The 17,735-nt window shown below is 34.2% G+C and overlaps 1 protein-coding gene across 3 annotated transcripts in view; it reads left to right on the top strand.

Annotated features, from left to right (window-relative positions):
- The window catches only part of STRN (striatin), a 105,787-nt gene that overhangs the window by 38,790 nt on the left and 49,262 nt on the right, over positions 1–17,735 (top strand). For all 3 annotated transcript variants that reach the window (XM_025454186.3, XM_025454184.3, XM_025454185.3), the window contains exons 3-6: positions 1,330–1,403; positions 10,433–10,511; positions 13,296–13,463; positions 15,634–15,769. In XM_025454186.3, the coding sequence (XP_025309971.1) occupies positions 1,330–1,403; positions 10,433–10,511; positions 13,296–13,463; positions 15,634–15,769 (457 nt within the window). The remainder of the gene's footprint in view (positions 1–1,329; positions 1,404–10,432; positions 10,512–13,295; positions 13,464–15,633; positions 15,770–17,735) is intronic.

Below are 17,735 nucleotides of genomic sequence, written 5' to 3'. Positions count from 1 at the left end.
TGTTGTTGTTAACCTTATTACATATAATATTTATTGTAAATGGCCTCAATATTTTGGGCAAGCAAACAAGTCAAATATACAAGTACATTACTAAGTTATGGCCATTTTTGGTTGACCTTTAAAATTTTAACCTTATCTGGATTATTTCTCTGGTCTCAAATGGTTAAATCTTGAAATGGTGAAATCAGGTTAGCCAGAAGTACCTTTAAAAGGAAAATAGATTCAACTACCTTTAAAAGGAAAATAGATAAGAATTTCTGTTCACAGTTCTTCCTGAAAGGGCAAAGGATATCTTGACTATTAAAAAAAAATTATTCATTCCTTCTTCAATAACTTATTCAATATTGGTGATTTGGGCTGGTTCCCCCTCCCTCCTTTGAATTGTTTGCTATGACGCATACTTGGTAAATCTTAATTGCCTGACAAGGCATAAAGTATTATGGATGACCTAAAACCTTTAGTTTGGGTATAGTTTACACATAATGTTATATTAGTTTCAGATGTGCAGCACAATGACTCTATTTCTATGTTATGCTGTGTTTACCACAAGTGTAGTTACTGTGTGTCGCCATGCAATGCTATTACAATAAGATTGACTATATTCCCTATGCTGTACCTTTCATCCTGTGACTTATTCATTCTGTAACTCAAACCTGTATCTCCCAGTCTCTTTAACCTGCTTTGCCCTGCCCCTCCCTCCTTTCCTCTGGTAATTCTCAGTTTGTTCTCTGTATTTGTAGATCTGATTCTGTTTTTTTATTTATTTGTTTTGTTTTTTAGATTCCACATGTGAGTGAAACCGTTTGGTATTTGTCTTTCTCAGTCTGACTTATTTCACTTATTAGCATGTTACCCTCTGGGTCCATCCATGTTTTCATAAATAGCAAGATCTCCTCCTTTTGTTATAGTTGCATAATATTTCGTTGTATATACATACCATTAGATGACTTTTCTTTTTAAATACATCATTTTGAGAAAGGTTAGTCTTCTACAAGTTAGTTTCATAATCCAAACTTATCTATTACTTTTGATAGTAGAATTGTACTTTGGCAATCATCAATAAAATTTGAATACTATAGAAACTAGAATGTTATATATAATTATAGAAAGATTTATGGTTCCCAGTATTCTTTTATTTGTTATAATGACACATGATGGTATAACAACAATAAAATAATAATGACAAGCACTTTATGACTTTGACTCTGTGGAAGGCTATTTTGAAAGGTAGCCAGGACTACTGTGTATTGATGACTACTCCTATTATATATCCTAAAGTTCATTTAAATATATTTTAAGATGGTTTGTGTTTTCTTATTTCTTTGTTAGAGCCAAATACCACAAGTTGAAATATGGGACAGAATTGAATCAGGGAGATATGAAGCCTCCAAGCTATGATTCTGGTAAGCTAATTTTAAAGGAAGTTTAAGTGATTAAAAAGAAGTTGATATCCAGTATTTGTAGCAACAATATTTATAATATTGCAAATTAATTTCTAATTACTTGCTATTATTTTTTCTGACCCACTTTGACACTAATCATTTAGTGTCATTTAGATGATTTTCCATCACCTTTCTTCCTTTTCCCTCTTCCCCTTTCTTTTAGCTCCCCATTTTCTCCTTATGTTCTATACTTACTAGAAGGATCAGAATTCATGGGGTAACACAGTAACACACTAACATAACTGTGTCTTGCTGGGTTTCTCCAGTATTAATGGGAACTTTGAGATGTGCCGTACAAGTACATCGTGCCCTTGAAATCCTGAGAGAAAGAGAAGGAATGATAGAGTTCAGAGATCTCTTCTCAAGTACAGGGAATTCCTAATTCCTTCAATGTAATCCCTCAGTTGGCAGGTGCAAAATTGTTTTTGGACTTTCTTACCCTAGAAGATTCTGCTGGCAGACCATCTTTTAACAGCTAAAACATTTATTATCTTTTTGTGTTATTTCTTCTTTTTTCTTCTTCTACTTCTTCATCTCTACAAAAATAGCACTTTGTAAACAATCAGATATGAAGGAATATAAATACAATTGACATATTAGTAGGTATAACTGATAGTAAGAAAAGTTGTTTAAAAGTGATTCATGTTTCAAATGAGTGTATTTTGACATAATTTCAGATTAAATTTCTAGATCAAATATCTGGAGATATCAATCGTTGTTTATATCATTTCCTGAAATACATGCCTTGTACTAGGGGCTTTATGTGTGTTAACCTTAATTCTTAAAATAGTTATACATAAGGATGGTATTGTACTCATTTTACCTATGTGAAATTTGAACTCAGAAAAGTGGAGAAACTTCCACAAGGTCATATAACTATTAAGTAATGGGAATATAGATCTGAGTCCAGGTCTTTTGACTCCCAACATTTATATATATATATGTATTTTTTTTTTTAAAGTTTACTTATTTATTTGTGTAATCTCTATACCAGTGTGGGGCTCGAGCTCATAACCCCAAGATCAAGAGTCATGTGTTCTTTTGAATGAGCCAGCCAGCTGGCCCATAGTCATGTTAGTCCCATTTTACTACACTGCTCTGGTGTTGACAATGTATGGAAAAAAACCTTACAAAATAAATTCTGAATGTGTTGCCAATTTTACCAATTTAGTTTGGTAATGTTATTAACACAATCCCACAGCTGAATATTGAATCCTTGAGATTTAGAGCAGTACCAGTTGATCAATAGCATGTTTTTTTTTCCTTTGTTTTTTAAATTGTTCTGTCTTACTGTGGTGTCTCTTCTTTTGACTTGAGATGCACTTAAATTTTTAAATTTCAGACTATTTGTTAAAGGCTGTCCTGAAAGTATCTTCTCTGATTCACAGAAGTGATTTAATCAGTACTTTTATATTAAAAAGTTTGTTTCCTAATTTTTAGATATCATTTTAGGAGTATAAAGGTCTAGTTGTAACATATAGAAAATGTTTATAAGTAAACAGTATGGTTCTAGAAAAAGTTAGACTCTTATACATGTAAGTTTAACTCTGCTCGACACTTTAGATACCCGTGATATTTCTTTTCTTTTTTTTTTTTTAAGATTTTATTTATTTATTTATGAGAGACACACACAGAGAGAGAGGCAGAGACACAGGCAGAGGTAGAAGCAGGCTCCATGCAGGGAGCCTGAAGTGGGACTCGATCCTGGGACTCCAGGATCACGCCCTGGGCCGAAGGCTGGCGCTAAACCGCTGAGCCACCTAGGGATTCCCCTACCCGTGATATTTCTTAATCTTTTGGAGATTACTCTGCTCCTTATCTGAAACTGAGAAAAATAGTGGAAATAACTCCTAACTTTCAGATTTATTTTCTTAATATATAACATATAGTTAATACCTAGTATGTTTCCATCTACTGATCTTTCAAACTGTTTATTTACAAATACCTTTTTTAAAAGATTTTGTTTGTTTACTTGAGAAAGAGTGAGAGAGCATGTGCACAGCAGGAGAGGGAGAAGCAGACCCCCCACTGAGCAGGGAGCCCGATGCTGGGATCACAACCTGCGAAGGCAGATGCTTAACTAACAGAGCCACCCAGGTGTCCCTCAAACTATTTATTTACAAATACTAAATACGTAATGCTTGTCAAACCCAGGATCAAATTAAGTGAATAAGATAACAATGCCCTATTGGATTTTTATAGGGAAGATAGGAAAAAAGTGATTACAGTAAAATGACATGTATAATGGGGAAGATAATGGGTGTTATGGAACGCAATAGTAGGGGAACCAGATCTAGTCATAAGTAGTCAAATGGTGTTTAAAGTTAACATCTGAAGGACAAGTAAGAATTGGCCAGGGAATGTGAACTTACTAAATATTTGCTGAATGAGAGGTGGGAGGTGGAAGAAAGGCAGAGGGAAGAATATGGCACATTTGAGAAATAATTGGCTAGTAGAGAAAGGGAGGGAAGGAGTGTTTCTAGATGCAGTTGGAGAGTTAGCTGGGGGGCAGATGGTAAAGTATCTTACAAGGGTCTTGTAAAATATGTTAAGGAGTTTACATTTTATCTTAATTTTGAGAAGATATTTGAAGGATGTTAATGAGGACTCTTGTGATCAGATTTGCTTAGATCCTACTGGCAGCAGTGCAGTAACAGGTGATCAGAGAGTAGCTGGATCAGTGGTGGGGGACCGGTGAGAGGACTGTTGCAGTCTCCTGACTAAATGAGGAAGGCTGCCTTGATAGGATACTGACTACTGACTGGACATGAAGGGGTGGGTGTTCAGGAAATCCTTAGTAAAATCTGCAGGAATGAGTTCTGGTTTCAATGTAGGAGATGAAAAAAAGGGACACTCAAAGATGACCCCCACACTTATAGTTCTAAAAACTCAATTGGAAGTAGATTTGGATGATGATGGGTTTACTTTTAGATTTATTTGTTATACAATCAAGTGAAGATGGCTGGTAGACTCTCTGGGTCTGGAGCTCAAACCAGGGGTATGGATTTGATATGGAGATTTGAGAGACATCAACATGTTGTACCAAAGGCACTCGGGTCATTGGACAGGAGGAAGAGGTGCCCCTCCACCCCAACTCCAGACTTTATCCAGAGTGAGAAGAGGACCTGAACTAGAGCCTTGAGGAATGGCAACACTTAAAAAACTGGTAGAAGAATGGAAAGCTGAAAAGGAAATGATAAGAATTATCTTAATGGTGGGATAGAAACCAGGAGAAGAGAGGGATTAGGACTATAAAGCACCATGATTAATGGCCAGAGATTCTGAAGAGTAGCTTCAGGATTTAGTGACACATGGGTCATTATTGTGGGCAGTCTTAGGAGAAAGTTAAGGGTAGAAACAAAGAGATAAGTGGAAAATGAAGACTAAGTGTAGTTATCTTTCAGGAAGCTTAGACTGTGAAGGTGAAGGAGAGAGATAGCTGAAAAGGCACATGGGATCAAGGAAATTGTATGTGTGTGTGTGTGTGTGTGATGTGTTTCATAGAGGGGGAGCATATAAAAAGGAGAGAGAAGAGATATTCAAAATAGGAAGGTATCTAAAGAAGCACAGGGATTGGATTCTGAATTAGCTGGAGAGTGGTGAGAGGAGCATGTCTTTTTTGTTCCCAAGAAAGAATGTAAAAATTAGGTGATCGGTTTGTAGGTTTGGGTTTCACTTTGATGATGGGTATTTAATATGATAACTTTATGTGGAAGACTGGATTACCTGCTAAGAACGTATGACAGGTTTAAGAAAAGTAGAGAAGGTTTAAATAATAATGAGCAAGAGGGCAAACTGTAACAAATAGTAGGATTGAGAAAAGCTAAGAGTCCAGGTGAGCTGTGTGATCATGAGTTTATATAGAAGCATTGGTTTGAATACTTGACAGTTTGGGTAAAAATTAAATAGAATGAAAATAGTTCATAATGGAATTCATTGAATTCATGGAGAGACCAAAGGGATGAGAGATTTGAGACATCGACTAAAGAATAATTGAAGTGATAGACCGAACTAAAACTAAAGAGGGAGGGAAGTGAAGACAAAAGGAGGCTAATGAGCAAAAGTGAGGGGCTAGGCTGTGGTCTGGAGCTGGTCAGCAAACTTCTCCTTTAAAGGGGTGGATAGTCATATTTGGGCTTTTTTACCTACGTTCTCTGTTGCAGCTACTCAGCTCTGACGTCCTAACATGAAGGTAGCTACAACACATAAATGAGTGCGTACAGCAGGCCACATTTGACCTGCAGGTTGTAATTTGCTGGCCTCTGGTCTAAGGTCTCAGCTAAATGACAGATCTAGTGAGGTGGGAGTATGAGCCTGAAGGATGTGCTCAGGGAGGGAATTTGCCTCTGTCTGTTCTTCATCATGACAAGATCTGAGGTATGACAGCTAGAGAGGGTGGTGGTTGTGGGGAGGCTGAATTGGAGCACCCACATGAATATTAACTTTGCTCAAGATGAGGTAAACATTTGGTTGCAGAGGAAGTATGGTAAACCTGGTCCTGAGAGAATTGTGAGTGACAGGTTATTGAGAGATTTGTGAGTGACAGTAATGAGGACAATGACTGGGAGAGGTTGGTATATCCAAACAAGGTAAACTTTAAAGAAGCAGGAATTCTTCTAGTCTTTGTTCTTTTATTCATTTACAGTATTTATTTTTAAAGTGACAATCCAGACATTTTCTGAGACCTTTTTTTTTCTTTATGGTGAAAAAATTTATATTTAGATTTATAGCCAGCTGAACTCAGTTTAGATGATCCCAATTTGTTGGCAGCATCCAAAGCATCATAGTCAGGAGCCAGTTGAACATATGCTTTCTTCTCTCCATAAGACCTGATCAAGGTGTTGACCTTGGCCACATCAATGTCTTAAAGCTTCTTCACAGCCAGTTTGATCTGGTGCTTGTTGGCCTTGACATCCACAATGAACACAAATGTGTTGTTTTCTATTTTCTTTATGGCTGACTTGGTAGTTGGGGAACTTGATGATGGCATAGTGATCAAGCTTATTTCTCCTGGGGGCCTCTCTTTCAAGGATATTTGGGCTGCCTTCAGAGACTCAGGGTCTTGGGTCGTTGGAATGTAGGTGACATGCGGATCTTCTTTTTTTCGTGACCCTGGATGCCTTTCAGCTTTCAGGATGGCTTTCAAAGGCTTTGGCTTTGGGAAGGGCAGGGGCATCCTTCTTTGCCTTAGGCTCCATCTTTGTGAAAGGATCTGAGACATTTTTTATAATAAAATTAGTTTCCCTTCTCACTTTTCCCCCCTAATTTTGTTCTATATCCAAATCTTTACATTTTTACCTTAGGAGAATATTACCCCAGGCTATGTTAAAATCTGTTTATCTTCCATATTTCAGCTTCCTTTATTTAATATTAGAAGCCAGGTACATATTAAAAATAGAATATTTTTATCCAAAGTGACAAATTCTGCCTTTTAATCGAGATGTTTAAACCATGTACATTTCGTGTGACTACTGATATGGTTAGATTTAAAGCTACCACTTTTGCTGTTTATTTTCTGTTTGTTCATTCTGTTCTTTGATCCCTTTTCCTCTCTTACAGATTTCTTTTGTGATAATGTAGTTCTTTTGTTGTTCTATTCTCTTTCTGACTTATTAGCTGTAACTCTTTGCTATTTTGGTGGTTGCTTTAGGGTTTATGGTATAGTTTTTAAAAAATTTACTGCAGTCTGTCTTTAAGTGTGACAGCATACCACTTCTAGAGCCTTGTAACCATGGGTTTCTCTCTTTGGCAGTTGTTTTCACATATTTTGCTACAATTATAAGTCACACTACATTATTATTTTTGTTAAACAGTTAATTCTCATTTAAAGAGATTTAAATAATATAAAGAGTATATATTTCCAGTGCTCATCATTCCTTTGTATGGATTCATATTTTCTGGTATCCAATTCCGTCTGCCTCAGGGACTTTTGCATATCTTGTAATATGGGCTGCTGCCAATGAGTTTTTTCAGCTTTTCTGTGTCTGAATAAGTCATCCTTGCTTGCATTGTTTGTGATGAGATATCTTCTATTAAACGTATCTCTGTTCTTCTATATGTAGAATGTGACCTTTTTCTCTGGCACTTTTAAGAGTTTCCATTTTGTCATTGGTTTTAAGCAGTTTCATTATGATATGCTTTGGTGTAGTCCCAGGTGCTCCCCCCATCCCATGTTTCTTGTACTTGGGATTTGTTGAGTGTCATGGATCTGTGTGTTTATAGTTTTTGCGAAATTTATAACTTTTTAGCCATTATTTCTTCAGATGTTGTTTTTGTTTTTGTTCCTGGGCCTCTCTATGCCGTGATATAGAAACACTGTCAAGGGAGCAAGCTGGATTAATCACACGGCTCACCTGTGTGCTTCCTTTCTCTCAGGGATCATTGTCCTTTGTGGCCTGACTTTCAGGGTCTTAATCATGATTTCATCTATTTCATTTTATAGTTGTTTCAAGCAGGAGGGTAAATTGGGTCCCTGTTACTCCAATTTGACTGGAAGTACCAGTGAACTATGTTTTTATTACCAAGCAGTTTAACTCTTACCACTTTAAAATCCTTACTTTTGTATGATGTCATTTTTTTAAACTTGATAAAGTAAGAGTAAATGTGGTAGTTGATTGAGACAGTGTTGTGAGTTTTAGCTTGGATAAGGAAATGTGGGAAAAATCAAGTTTACATGTACAAGAATTTTTTTTTTCGTTTAACTTCAGACTTTTCTTTAAAACGTTATCCAGGAAGTCAGATATTATCTCAATATGTGAATACACTTTTTTGAAAGAGGGTTAAGATGTATTCTTATTTGATTTGGCTTAATTTATTTTTTATGAAGGTATAATTTACATAAGTAAAGTTTACCCTTTTAGTGTTTTCACATATATAGTCTTGTTACTATTACCCTTTGTAGTCAACCCCTTCGTCTGATACAAAGTGATATAAAGTGTTATTGAATCAATTGTTTGAGATCTGGAGAGGCTATTTCTAGCATATTTGGTTTCCTCCATGACATACAGGAAGAGTATATTCCAAAGAGTAATTTCTACAGAAAGGAAGCTTTTATCCTAAGACAACTCTAAAATAAAAATAGCCCACAATTCAATTGTGGATGTGGGATGCCTGTGTGCATGTGGAGGTGTGTGTTACAGATAGGTAGAAGCATAGAAAAAAATAGAATAGGTTTGTACTGAGAGCTAGAGCTGGGTCTAAAGCCCGTTTCTGCCAGTTTCTTCGTATGTAACATTAATTCTCCTGAACCTCAATTTTCTTCCCTCTACTCTGTTTTATGTTCCTATCGTTTGCCTTTTCCAGAAAGTTCTATGAATTCCAGAATGATATGGAATATGTAGTCTTCTGATGCTAGCTTTTCTCATTTAGCATAATACATCTGAGATTCATTCATGTTGATGTGTATCTATAATTCATTCGTTGTTGAATAGTATTCCATTGAGCGCATGTGGCACACTTCGGTAACATCACTAGTTGCCAAAGTAGGCAAAGGCAGTTGAGTATATCTGAGGATAGTAAAGAGAGGCCTATACTAATGAAAAATAAGATGACCTCAAAAGTTCTTTCACATATGAAATTTTTAGTCTTTTAAAATGCCAGTGTAAGTATTTTTACTTGGCAAATATAGGTTATTTACTTGACTTAAAAAGGAGATATATTAGAACATACCATAGTATATTCCTGAATTTGTGGAACCATTTGTGAACCATAGTTCCTGAATTTGTGAGCCAATGGAAATAAAATGTGTGTTGTTTTTCCTTAGTATGGGGACATTATTTTTGCCCTTTTTTTTTTTTTTGAAGTATGTACTCTGAAGTCATCCCAAGTAATCTAACTTTTTGAGGTAACTTAATCCTCCCGCCACAATCTGGTCTACTGCTATTTCTTTAGTATATCACAGAGTTTGGCCTAATTATTTTAGGAGAAAAGTGAAAATGGAAGATCAAATTCTTATTGACATATTTTAATTTCTTACTGTAGTGGGAATAGCATGTAGAGGGAAATCTGTGAGTTTTGGAGTCAAACGTGATTTCAGTACTTAAAACTATGTTTCTAACTTGGAAATCGTACAATTAACTTGTAAAACTCATCATTTTCATCTTTAAAATAGGGTTAGTAATAACACCTATCTTTTGAGTTGTAAAGATTAAAAGAGATAATGTATGTGTTTTTAACACAGCATCTGGAACACAGTAAATGCTTTACATCAAATATAAAACAAATTTTCCCAGTTTTTCTTACATCTCCAGTTGAATAAAACCTTCTGTAAAAGATCACAGTTTCTTGCAGTTTGATCAAGGACTGATAGAAAGTGTGAACTTTTTTGTATTTTTAAAGTTGAGTCAGAGTATAGTTGGGAAATTCTGTAGTCCAGATTTGTCACAGAGAAGGCTCTGTGACATACTATCATTATATATTATACTATCTTCCTGAAAGGATTCAGATTCTACCAAATGATGAATTAAGCTTTACAAGGCTTAGGTGGTTTTCATTCAAAGAAAGAATGCCTTCAAAAGAATATTTGAAGTTTTCATTTAATAACTAGTGAAGGAAATAGATTTGGATTGAAATTATTTCTTCCCTATCTACTCTTACCAAACTGGTTTTTCTATCATCATTCCTGAGTGCTTTGTTTTAGCTCTGATGTGGTGCTCCATAATACTTTCATTAGACCATTATTGTGTGACTTGATTTGAATAGGTCTTTGTCCTGGAAGAAAATTCTCAGGCTACTAGAGATTGGGAATCTGTCTTTATTTTAATTGTGCTACTCTCAGGCGAATCTCGTAGCAATAATGAATTTATATAACTTTTGTTATGGACATTAGATTAAAAAAATATATATACATTGTCCTAAAATATACCTTACAGTTTGTTGAATGTTTGCATATTCTTAATCTTAAAAATTTTTTATTGGACATAATTTTATGAATTGAGATGCCCTCTAATGTATAAAACAAGGCACTTTTATTATGATTTAATGTTTTCCAGATGAAGGTAATGAAACAGAGGTACAGCCACAACAAAATAGCCAGTTAATGTGGAAACAGGGTCGACAACTACTCAGACAGTAAGTATCCCATGGTCAAAGAGAAGTATACTTTCATATATATATATAACATTATTATATATAACTATATATATAATTTTCATTTTCAACTCAGAATAACTTTATCTCTTATTATTAGACTGTTGCTATGAAAACACTTAATTGAATTACTGTTCCTTTTTCATAGTAAACATTTTTGTCCCTAGTGGTAGAATTTATTTTTCATTAAATACTAATAAGAGTTGCCAAGGATAAATTCTCTTTTTATAATGTGAACTTTATCAGAGTATAATTTTACATACTAAAAAATTATGGGTTTTTTACAAAAAAAAAAACATTTACATTTGAAAGAATTCTATACTCTTAAAGTTACTTTTTGCAGATATAATATTCAGATGTAATTTTGTATTATGTTTTTAAACTTCCTATTTTAAATAGATTGAAGAACTTTTTTAATTTCCCAAATTTGCAAATTTTGCACTAACATATATACCTCCTATGAAATATGTATTTGATGGGCAGCCCGGTGGCCCAGCGGTTTAACGCTGCCTTCCACCCGGGGTGTGATCTTGGAGACCCGGGATCGAGTCCCACGTCAGGCTCCCTGCATGGAGCCTGCGTCTCTCCCTCTGCCTGTGTCTCTGCCTCTCTCTCTGTCATGAATAAATAAATAAAATCTTTAAAAAAAACGATTTAGGAAAAAAATAAAATATGTATTTGAGACTATAAAGAGGAATACAAAGCTGGAAGGAGATTCACATGTCAGGTGGTAGCCTACAACCCACTTAACGGGCTCACTGCCTGACTCTTGCATATCATATTTGAAATTGGTATTCTGATTTGTGCTTCACTAAAATAAAATTTACTTACCTGTTTTGGATTTTTGAAGTTTCCTTTGAGTAGTCTACACCAATGGTTTTCAGAGTGAATTTGTGCCAGCCATTCCTTTTGACTAATGGGAAGAGAATATTAAAATGTCTCCTTTTATGTATTTGTTATCTATTCAAAGTTAGAAAAAAATGAGAATTCACTAACATTTAATAAGTGGTTTTCATAGTGCCCTCACTTTGGTCTTAAATATGATGTATATGTTTTCTTTCATAAATAAGTGATTTTAAAGTTGCTGATTTTCTTTTTTTATGAGAAGTGATTATCGTAGCAAGCAATCTGAGATATAATTTTCAAAAATTTTAAAAGACTCATAATCTGCCCCTTTAAAGGTGGTATTTTATCACTGAATAAGTAGGTAACTACTTGGTAAAGCCAACTTACCTATGGAAAGAGCAGTTTTTGGCTTTTTTTTTTTTAATTTTTTATTTATTTACGATAGTCACACAGAGAGAGAGAGAGAGAGAGAGAGAGGCAGAGACACAGGCAGAGGGAGGAGCAGGCTCCATGCACCGGGAGCCCGATGTGGGATTCGATCCCGGGTCTCCAGGATCGCGCCCTGGGCCAAAGACAGGCGCTAAACCGCTGCGCCACCCAGGGATCCCTGGAAAGAGCAGTTTTTGAAACAGTTATCTGTAATGTGGTTCTGTTGCCAAAGAAAGGTATAAATCAAATGTTTGTTAAGAACAGAAAAACTTAACACCTTTCTGTTGGTTTGTAGGAAGGACTGCTTAACTTTAGGAAAGTTAAACATTTTTTATCCAAATTTTAATCAAAACCTTTCTATAAATATTGGATAGTATTGAAAAACGAGAATCTTGATTTGATAAGATACACTTACTCCATTTTGGTCACACATCCTTGTGAAATAACTCTTTGAGCTGTAATCTGTTAATATCAGATCTTGAAATAAACTGACCTCAGACTGGTTATCTTGTCCACCTTTGTTTTCTCTTCAATTTCATAGACTTGATGCTTATTTACAGGTTCACGCCTAATAATTGTCTATCATGTTTGTTAATGACATTATTAATGATGTTTGCCCTTTTCATATTCCTGCCACTACTACTTTTGGCCTTTTTTGGTCATCTTTGTTCTTTTTTTTTTTTTTTTTTTTTAAATCTTTGTTCTTAATAGGTATCGAGTACCTTCTGTATGCCATCCTCTATACTGTCCTGGGTGTGTTGCTTTTAGGGTGAAGAAAACTGAGATTCAGGAGAATTAATGTTACATGGGAAGAATGGCAGAAACGGGCGTTAGACCAGCTCTAGCTTTCAGTACAAACATATTCCCTTTTTTTTTCTGTGGTTCTGCCTCTCTGTAACACACACACCCACGTGCACACAGGCATCCCACATCCACAGTTGAATTGTGGGCTATTTTTATTTTAGAGTTGTCTTAGGATAAAAGCTTCCTTTCTGTAGAAATGACTCTTTGGAATATACTTTTCTTGTATGTCATGGAGGAAACCAAATATGCTAGAAATATCCTCTCTAGATCTCAAACATTGATTTGATAACACTGTATATCAGAAATGTAAAGAAAAAACTGATATAGTAATTGCTATTGTAAAATAGTATTTCATTAAGAATTTGAGAGTGAGTTTGCTCCATTTCTGCCTAGAAGAAAGAATGTGCTATTAGGTATATTAAGGAACAGCTTCTTCTTATGATAAATGTAATGAATGGTGTATTGTATAGTTCTTTGATTTTTTTCAGTGACCATAGAGGCTGGTACTGCAAGAGACAGCTCCATCTGCAGCTGGAAGATTATTTATTAGCAAGTCTTACTAGTATAGTACTGTACTGTTAAGTCTTATGCGGGCAATGAATTTAAAGAAATACTTTTATTTGCATGTTAAGTTAGAGAATACTGATTCCAATATGTCTGAATTATAAGGATCTTCTTCACATGCAGGTATCTACAGGAGGTGGGTTACACAGATACTATTCTAGATGTGAAATCTAAACGAGTGCGAGCTTTGTTGGGCTTTTCAAGTGATGTCACTGACAGGGAAGATGACAAAAATCAGGATTCAGTTATAAATGGCACAGAGGCTGAAGTTAAAGAGACAGCAATGATTGGGTAAGTATTTTGTCTAGAAAGCTTTTTAGCTAAAATTTTAGTTTTTATTAAATATTTTTGGTTTTTGGGTGACATTTGTGATACTTGCAGTTTTAGATACTGCTACAGAAATAATTCTTTATGAAGTTTAATAAAAAAATTGAAATTTCATTTGATAGAAGATAACCCATAGGTATTAGAGTTACTTATTATTTTAAGAATATTTTAAAGATATTTTTATTTGCTTGAAATTTATGGGTTTAAACATCTTAATATCTTGAAGCTCAGTCACTTACTATTAGAATTTCACAAAAGGCCATCTTTTGGAGATTCAGTTCAAATGTAAGAATGAAATTCAATCCTGGTGACCTAGAAATCATATAAATTTCTCAAGTTTTTTAAAAAGTAAATCTTTTCTTAGCCACATTTATGTTTTTACTAATATTGTGACTTATCTTTCCTTTGAAAATATCTTAAGTGTAGATTTTTAATTGATAGAATAAGTGTGAAAAATTCAGTAGCTGTTTGAAATATTTTATTTTGCTTTTTTGGATCATGTGTCATACAGTTATATGGAATTCTGCTTAAAATGAACATGAACAGTTAAATAAGGAGATTCTTTATTGAAAAGAAATTGGCATGATTCTTAAATAAAAAAGCCAAAGATTCTGAAAGTCTAAATATTATTTTTGCTTCATTTTAATGCATGTTTGGACTATAAGAATGGTTTTAGTTGAACTCTGTACATTTTCTAGTGAGAACATAGTTTCTGTTATTTGGAACATTAACTAAAATTATGAGTTTCATAATTTTGTAAAGGTTCACAAATAGGTTAAGGTTCACAAATAGGACTTTTATAAACAAACTTCTATAAACAAAGATCATTAGAGCCTTCTATATTCATTAATATTTAAGACTACATTAACTTATTTACACAAATGTCAGATTATTGTTTCTTTGTGTAGGCATCAACAATGTAGGCCTTATTCTTGGTTACACTTTTACCTAAAGGGTTGTTGTAAGTCATTATAAAGATGTTCAGAAAAGACCACTCTAGTTGTCTGTGTTTTGCCCTTGACCTGACTTTTGAAACTGGCAAGGGTATTATTCTAAGTGATTATTTGGAGTCTGATTTGTGTAAGGATACAGAATAGGGTGGGGAAAAAACAAAAACATAGCTCCTAGCAGATTTGAAATTTAAGATTTATCTGTTTTGAAAATTTTTCCATAGTCGTGGCTAAATTTTTTTTTAAGATCTTCCTATCTAAAACATTTCTAAGTGAACTGGAAAGAAATCATCCTATTCTGGCCTTTAGAAAATTGTTTACTAGATTTATTTTGAGGGAGCTAAATTAAAATCTTACATATTTGAAAAGTCAATTATTTCAAAAAGGTTAATGGTATAGTCATTAACAGGATCAAGTTTTGTAATATATTATATATATATATTTTTAAAGATTTTATTTATTTATTCATGATAGTCACAGAGAGAGAGAGAGAGGCAGAGACACAACACGGGCAGAGGGAGAAGCAGGCTCCATGCAGGGAGCCCGACGTGGAACTCGATCCCGGGTCTCCAGGATCGCGCCCTGGGCCAAAGGCAGGCGCCAAACCGCTGCGCCACCCAGGGATCCCTATATTATTTTGATTAAGTTATTTTTAGTAATATTTTTTGCACATTATTTTATGTGCATATTTTTTCAACTCCTTAGCTGTTCAGTAGAGATAATAAGATTGTGTCAGAGTAAACGGACCTATCCACTAGTTATTTTCTTATAGAAATTTATTTATCAGAGGAATAATTACAGAGGAAAAAAATAGAGAAAAATAGAAGTAGAGGTAATAAAAATATTTTTAAAAAGAAATACATTAAGGTTGACTTAAGGATCAAAAGAATACTGAATCAGGAGAGGGAGTCCTTTATAGTAACATCAATCTAAATAGATATGATTGCAAAGTACTTTTAAAAGAGTAACTACTTCCTATAGTGCTTTTCAAATTAAAATCCATGGAAATATAATGGATAAGAATCAGTGTAGTTCATAATGTTATTTGAGGGATCACAGTTACAATATAAGCAGAAGTTAGTGCAACATATCATGGATTAATTCTTAATGTTGAGTTTTAAAGATTAACTGAGCAAGGTGTACATGTTTTGTTTTTTTTTTTTGGTGTACATGTTTTAAACCAGAAAATCCGAGTTAACAGATTCTGCCTCTGTGCTGGATAATTTCAAATTCCTTGAAAGTGCAGCTGCAGATTTCAGTGATGAAGATGAAGATGATGACATTGATGGAAGAGAGAAAAGTATCATTGATACTTCAACGGTGAGTTGGATACTCAGATATTAATATTTTTAGGAATCATTAGGCTTACTTTAAAAAATAATCGAAATGAAAAAATTAAAAAAAATTTTTTATTGAAGTTCAATTTGCCAACATGAAAAAAAAAATTTTTAAAGTAAAAATCCATGTGCTTCAACCAAAATCCTTAACTTTTTTTCATGAATTTGGGGAAATTTAATCTAAGAGGTTTTAGTATTGAATTCAAATTCAAGAATATTTTTAGGATGGTAGCTTTCTCTTAAAGGTCTTCACTCTCTGGGACACCTGGTTGACTTAGTTGATAGAACATGTGACTCTTGATCTCCAGGTTGTGAGTTCAAGCTCCACATTGAGTAAAGAGATTACTTTAAAAATTTTTAGAATTCCTCAAAGGTCCTCACTCTTTGACTTGTTAACTCATTAAACATTTTAGTAGTTTGATAGAGCTGGTGAATATGGTAAAAATGTGTGTGCTATAACAGTGCAGTGTTACTGGTGCTTTAAGACAATAGAATTGACAGACCCGTTATAGTACCTGATAGTGACTGGCATCACCTGTAATCAGTGTGGTTTTGTCTCTCTTGTCTGGGTTGCTTTGGTAGACAAATGTTAACAAAATTTTAGAACTGTTTCATTAGATACCTTCAAACTTGCTTAGAATTATTCAGTAGTTTTGTTTACATCTTTATAAATTCATTGAGTTTCCCATGATAGTTTCTTGGAATGAGTAGTGTCTCTTGCTGCTTCTCCCTTTTCTTCCCTTCTCCATTTTGTCACCTTCAGCTCTTTTTTTTTTTCGTTTCTTCTCTTTTTTTCTCCCTACTTTTTCCTCTTTCTCTTTTCTCTCTTTTTCCTTCTTCCTCCTCTCTCTTTTTTAAGTAATGGATGATTTCCTTGCTTTGTCTAGGAAAATATTTACATTTCTTCTTTCATTTTATTTAATTAAGAAGAGTATAAGGGAGAAAGCAAGGTAGTGAAGCCGACTTGACCTCGAGTTGAAAGCCTTGGGTTTAAGTCTCAGTTCTGTCACTAATTATCTATGCTTCTTACCCTTCAGGCTTAGTGTTTTAGTTCGTAAAATGGGGACTATAAAAACCTTTCTTGTATCCTCAGAAGATTTTGTGAGGAATAAATGAGATGCTATATATGAAAAATGATATAAATGCTTTCTGGGTATAGCTTCTCTGTTCTTTATGCCCTCTGCCTCCATCAGTGACTCTCAAATTATTACTTCCAGATTATTGTTTCCTTGAACCACTCTTCAGTAGTATTCTGCTGATATAGCCTTGCCATGGATATTATTAGAACTTCCAAGTAGTCACCCCCATTTTTTCTTTTCCAAACAGGTAGTAATAGCATGTGTTTTAATTTACTGTAGTAAAAGAAAATGCCTAAACTTGTATGATACCTTTTCTCTGTCCTGTTCATTTGGAAGTTTTGTACTGTTTTGTGATTTCTCTGGGCCAACTGCATTGAGATGGTATTTTCTCATCAAAATACTTTATTTTAGCTCATTGATAAATGATAACTGATTATAATACTTTAAGTATGGTCTTACTAGAAATTCCTAACCATAAACTGGTTTCTTTTTAAGTAATTGAATTCACAAAGTCTTGTCTTGCAGCTAGATTGTAGCAATTCTGTGATTAAGCAGTGAAGGCATAGCTAATATAAACATGCTTAACTCCATTTAAGCACTGGATTAAAAAATCCTTTTAGTTTTTCAAGGAAAAGTATCTCTAAACGAATAATTGGTTTCTTTGTAATAACTTTGCTAATTCTTAGGCTATATTATATTAATTTTCATAGGTATAGATTAATAGCTACATACCAAAGGACTTTCCAGCAGTTTAACTCAATGTTGCAATGATTAAGCATGACTTATAAGATTTATTGGAATGCTGTAGAGAGAGAGAATGGCTAAAAATCATATTAAAATATTTATTAAAACAAACAGGTTTTTATTTTT

This window comes from Canis lupus, chromosome 17, assembly GCF_003254725.2.
Source record: "Canis lupus dingo isolate Sandy chromosome 17, ASM325472v2, whole genome shotgun sequence".
NCBI lineage: Eukaryota > Metazoa > Chordata > Mammalia > Carnivora > Canidae > Canis > Canis lupus.
The sequence above is the reverse complement of the archived record's forward strand: the minus strand, read 5'-3'. Positions and strand labels throughout refer to the sequence as shown.